The 1,805-nt window shown below is 45.1% G+C and overlaps 1 protein-coding gene across 1 annotated transcript in view; it reads left to right on the plus strand.

Moving 5' to 3' along the window:
• LOC106819133 (sushi, nidogen and EGF-like domain-containing protein 1) overlaps window positions 1–1,458 on the plus strand; it is a gene marked incomplete at its 5' end in the record, with an annotated part of 4,257 nt that extends 2,799 nt beyond the window's left edge. Inside the window, 3 exons of the mRNA XM_014823792.1 lie at window positions 154–287; window positions 671–808; window positions 1,207–1,458. Coding sequence (XP_014679278.1) covers window positions 154–287; window positions 671–808; window positions 1,207–1,458 — 524 coding nt within the window. The remainder of the gene's footprint in view (window positions 1–153; window positions 288–670; window positions 809–1,206) is intronic.
• Window positions 1,459–1,805: the final 347 nt, after the last annotated feature.

Genomic DNA, 1,805 nt, shown 5'->3' on the forward strand with positions numbered 1-1,805 from the left:
TGTGCAGCTATTTTCGGTCTTTTTCGTTTCATTATTATAGGTTAGAGCTATTGAAGTCGGTTTTCTATTGTTTAGATATATATATATATATACCCCCTCCCCCGGTACGTGAATCCCAATGTTTTACTCCGTATGTGTTGTTATCTCTCACAGATGCTCAGCATCTCAACAGGATTAACGATGACATTCGCTCGACCTTCATCAACAGTCAGGACTTCTCCGCTCGCGCAGCGTTCGTCGCCACGTGGAAGGATGTCACCTACTTCGGCGGCAGCAAGAGAACCGACGTACGCTCTCCCATACGACAACTAATTGATTCGATTAAGCTGATTAATTGATTCGATTAAGCTGATTAATTGATCGACTAAGTTGATTGATTCATTCGCTTCTATGTTTTATTAGAAGGGTGTTCAATGTCTTGCTTTCTTGATGGGTTGCGAGATTGATTGGTTTAGTTCACTGGTTGGTGGATTGGTTGGTTGATTGATTGATTGATTGATTGAGTGATTAATTGATTGAGTGGTTGGTTGAATAAATGGTTAATCGATCGATCAATCGAATTGATCGATTGATCGATTGACTGGTCACTTAAATTGATTTCCTGATTGATTGATTAATCGAAGTGATTGATTGATCGATTAATCAATTGACACCCCACGTTTCGTTGCAGACGAACACATTCCAAGTGCTCCTCGTCACGGATAGAGTGCAGACGTTTGCCATCTTCCTCTATAACGAGCTAACGTGGACGACGGGCACCGCCAGCAAGGGAGACCCCATCTCCGGACTCGGGGGCTACGCCGCTCAGGTTCGTCACTATAAGTGAGGAGAAGCTAGCAGGTGCTGTTGCTGCTGATGTTGATGATGATGATGATGATGATGATGATGGCGATGATGTTGATGATGATGATGATGATGATGCTGATGCTGCTGCTATTGCTGCTGATGCTGCTGCTACTGCTGCTGCTGCTGATGATGATGATGATGATGATGATGCTACTACTGCTGCTACTGCTGCTGCTGCTGATGATGATGATGATGACGATGATGATAATGCTCATGCTGCTGCTGCTGTTGCTGCTGCTGCTGGTGGTGGCGGTGGTCTCTTTCTTTCTCTCTCTTTCTCTCCCCCTCCCCCTCCCCCTCTCCTTCTCTCCCTCTTCTCTCCACACATCTACCACATCGTTCTCTCTCCTCCGCACACAGACTGGTTTTAACGCGGGCGACGGGCAGCGCTACCTGGCGGTCGTCGGCTCCGGCACGATCGCCGCGCTCAACCTCAAGGACACGAGCAACGTCGGCGTGCCCGGGAAGTGGATCTTCCGCGTCGGCAGCAGCGAGATCGAACCCGCGGGATGCTCGGAGACAGGTGAGGCGTCTGCGTCGTTGCTATGGTTACGGCGGGAGGATCGTGGAGTGGGGATAGTTGCAGAGTGTCAGAGTTGTCGTGGTAGTTGACGTAGTTGCGGAGGCAGTTGCCAGGTGCTGTTGTCATGGTTACCGCCTGAAACTGAGATTTTTAATGAATTCGACATTTTATCTCAACGTGGCTAAATCTGATACATATACATATACACCAAAAAAATACATTTATTTTTACAGCTCTACATTCGTTATAATTCATCACTTATTATTATTATTAACACATATTAACTAGTTAAGTATATTATTAACTATAAATAGCGTATTAACTAATCTATCGTCTGCATCTGCGCATCTGTCCACAGGCGACCATTTTATCTCATCGAGTCTAAATCTGATGATTTTTTCCCAAAAAAATACTATATTATTATTAATATATATTA

The sequence above is a fragment of the Priapulus caudatus genome, unplaced genomic scaffold (assembly GCF_000485595.1).
Source record: "Priapulus caudatus unplaced genomic scaffold, Priapulus_caudatus-5.0.1 Scaffold2879, whole genome shotgun sequence".
NCBI classification, from domain to species: domain Eukaryota; kingdom Metazoa; phylum Priapulida; class Priapulimorpha; order Priapulimorphida; family Priapulidae; genus Priapulus; species Priapulus caudatus.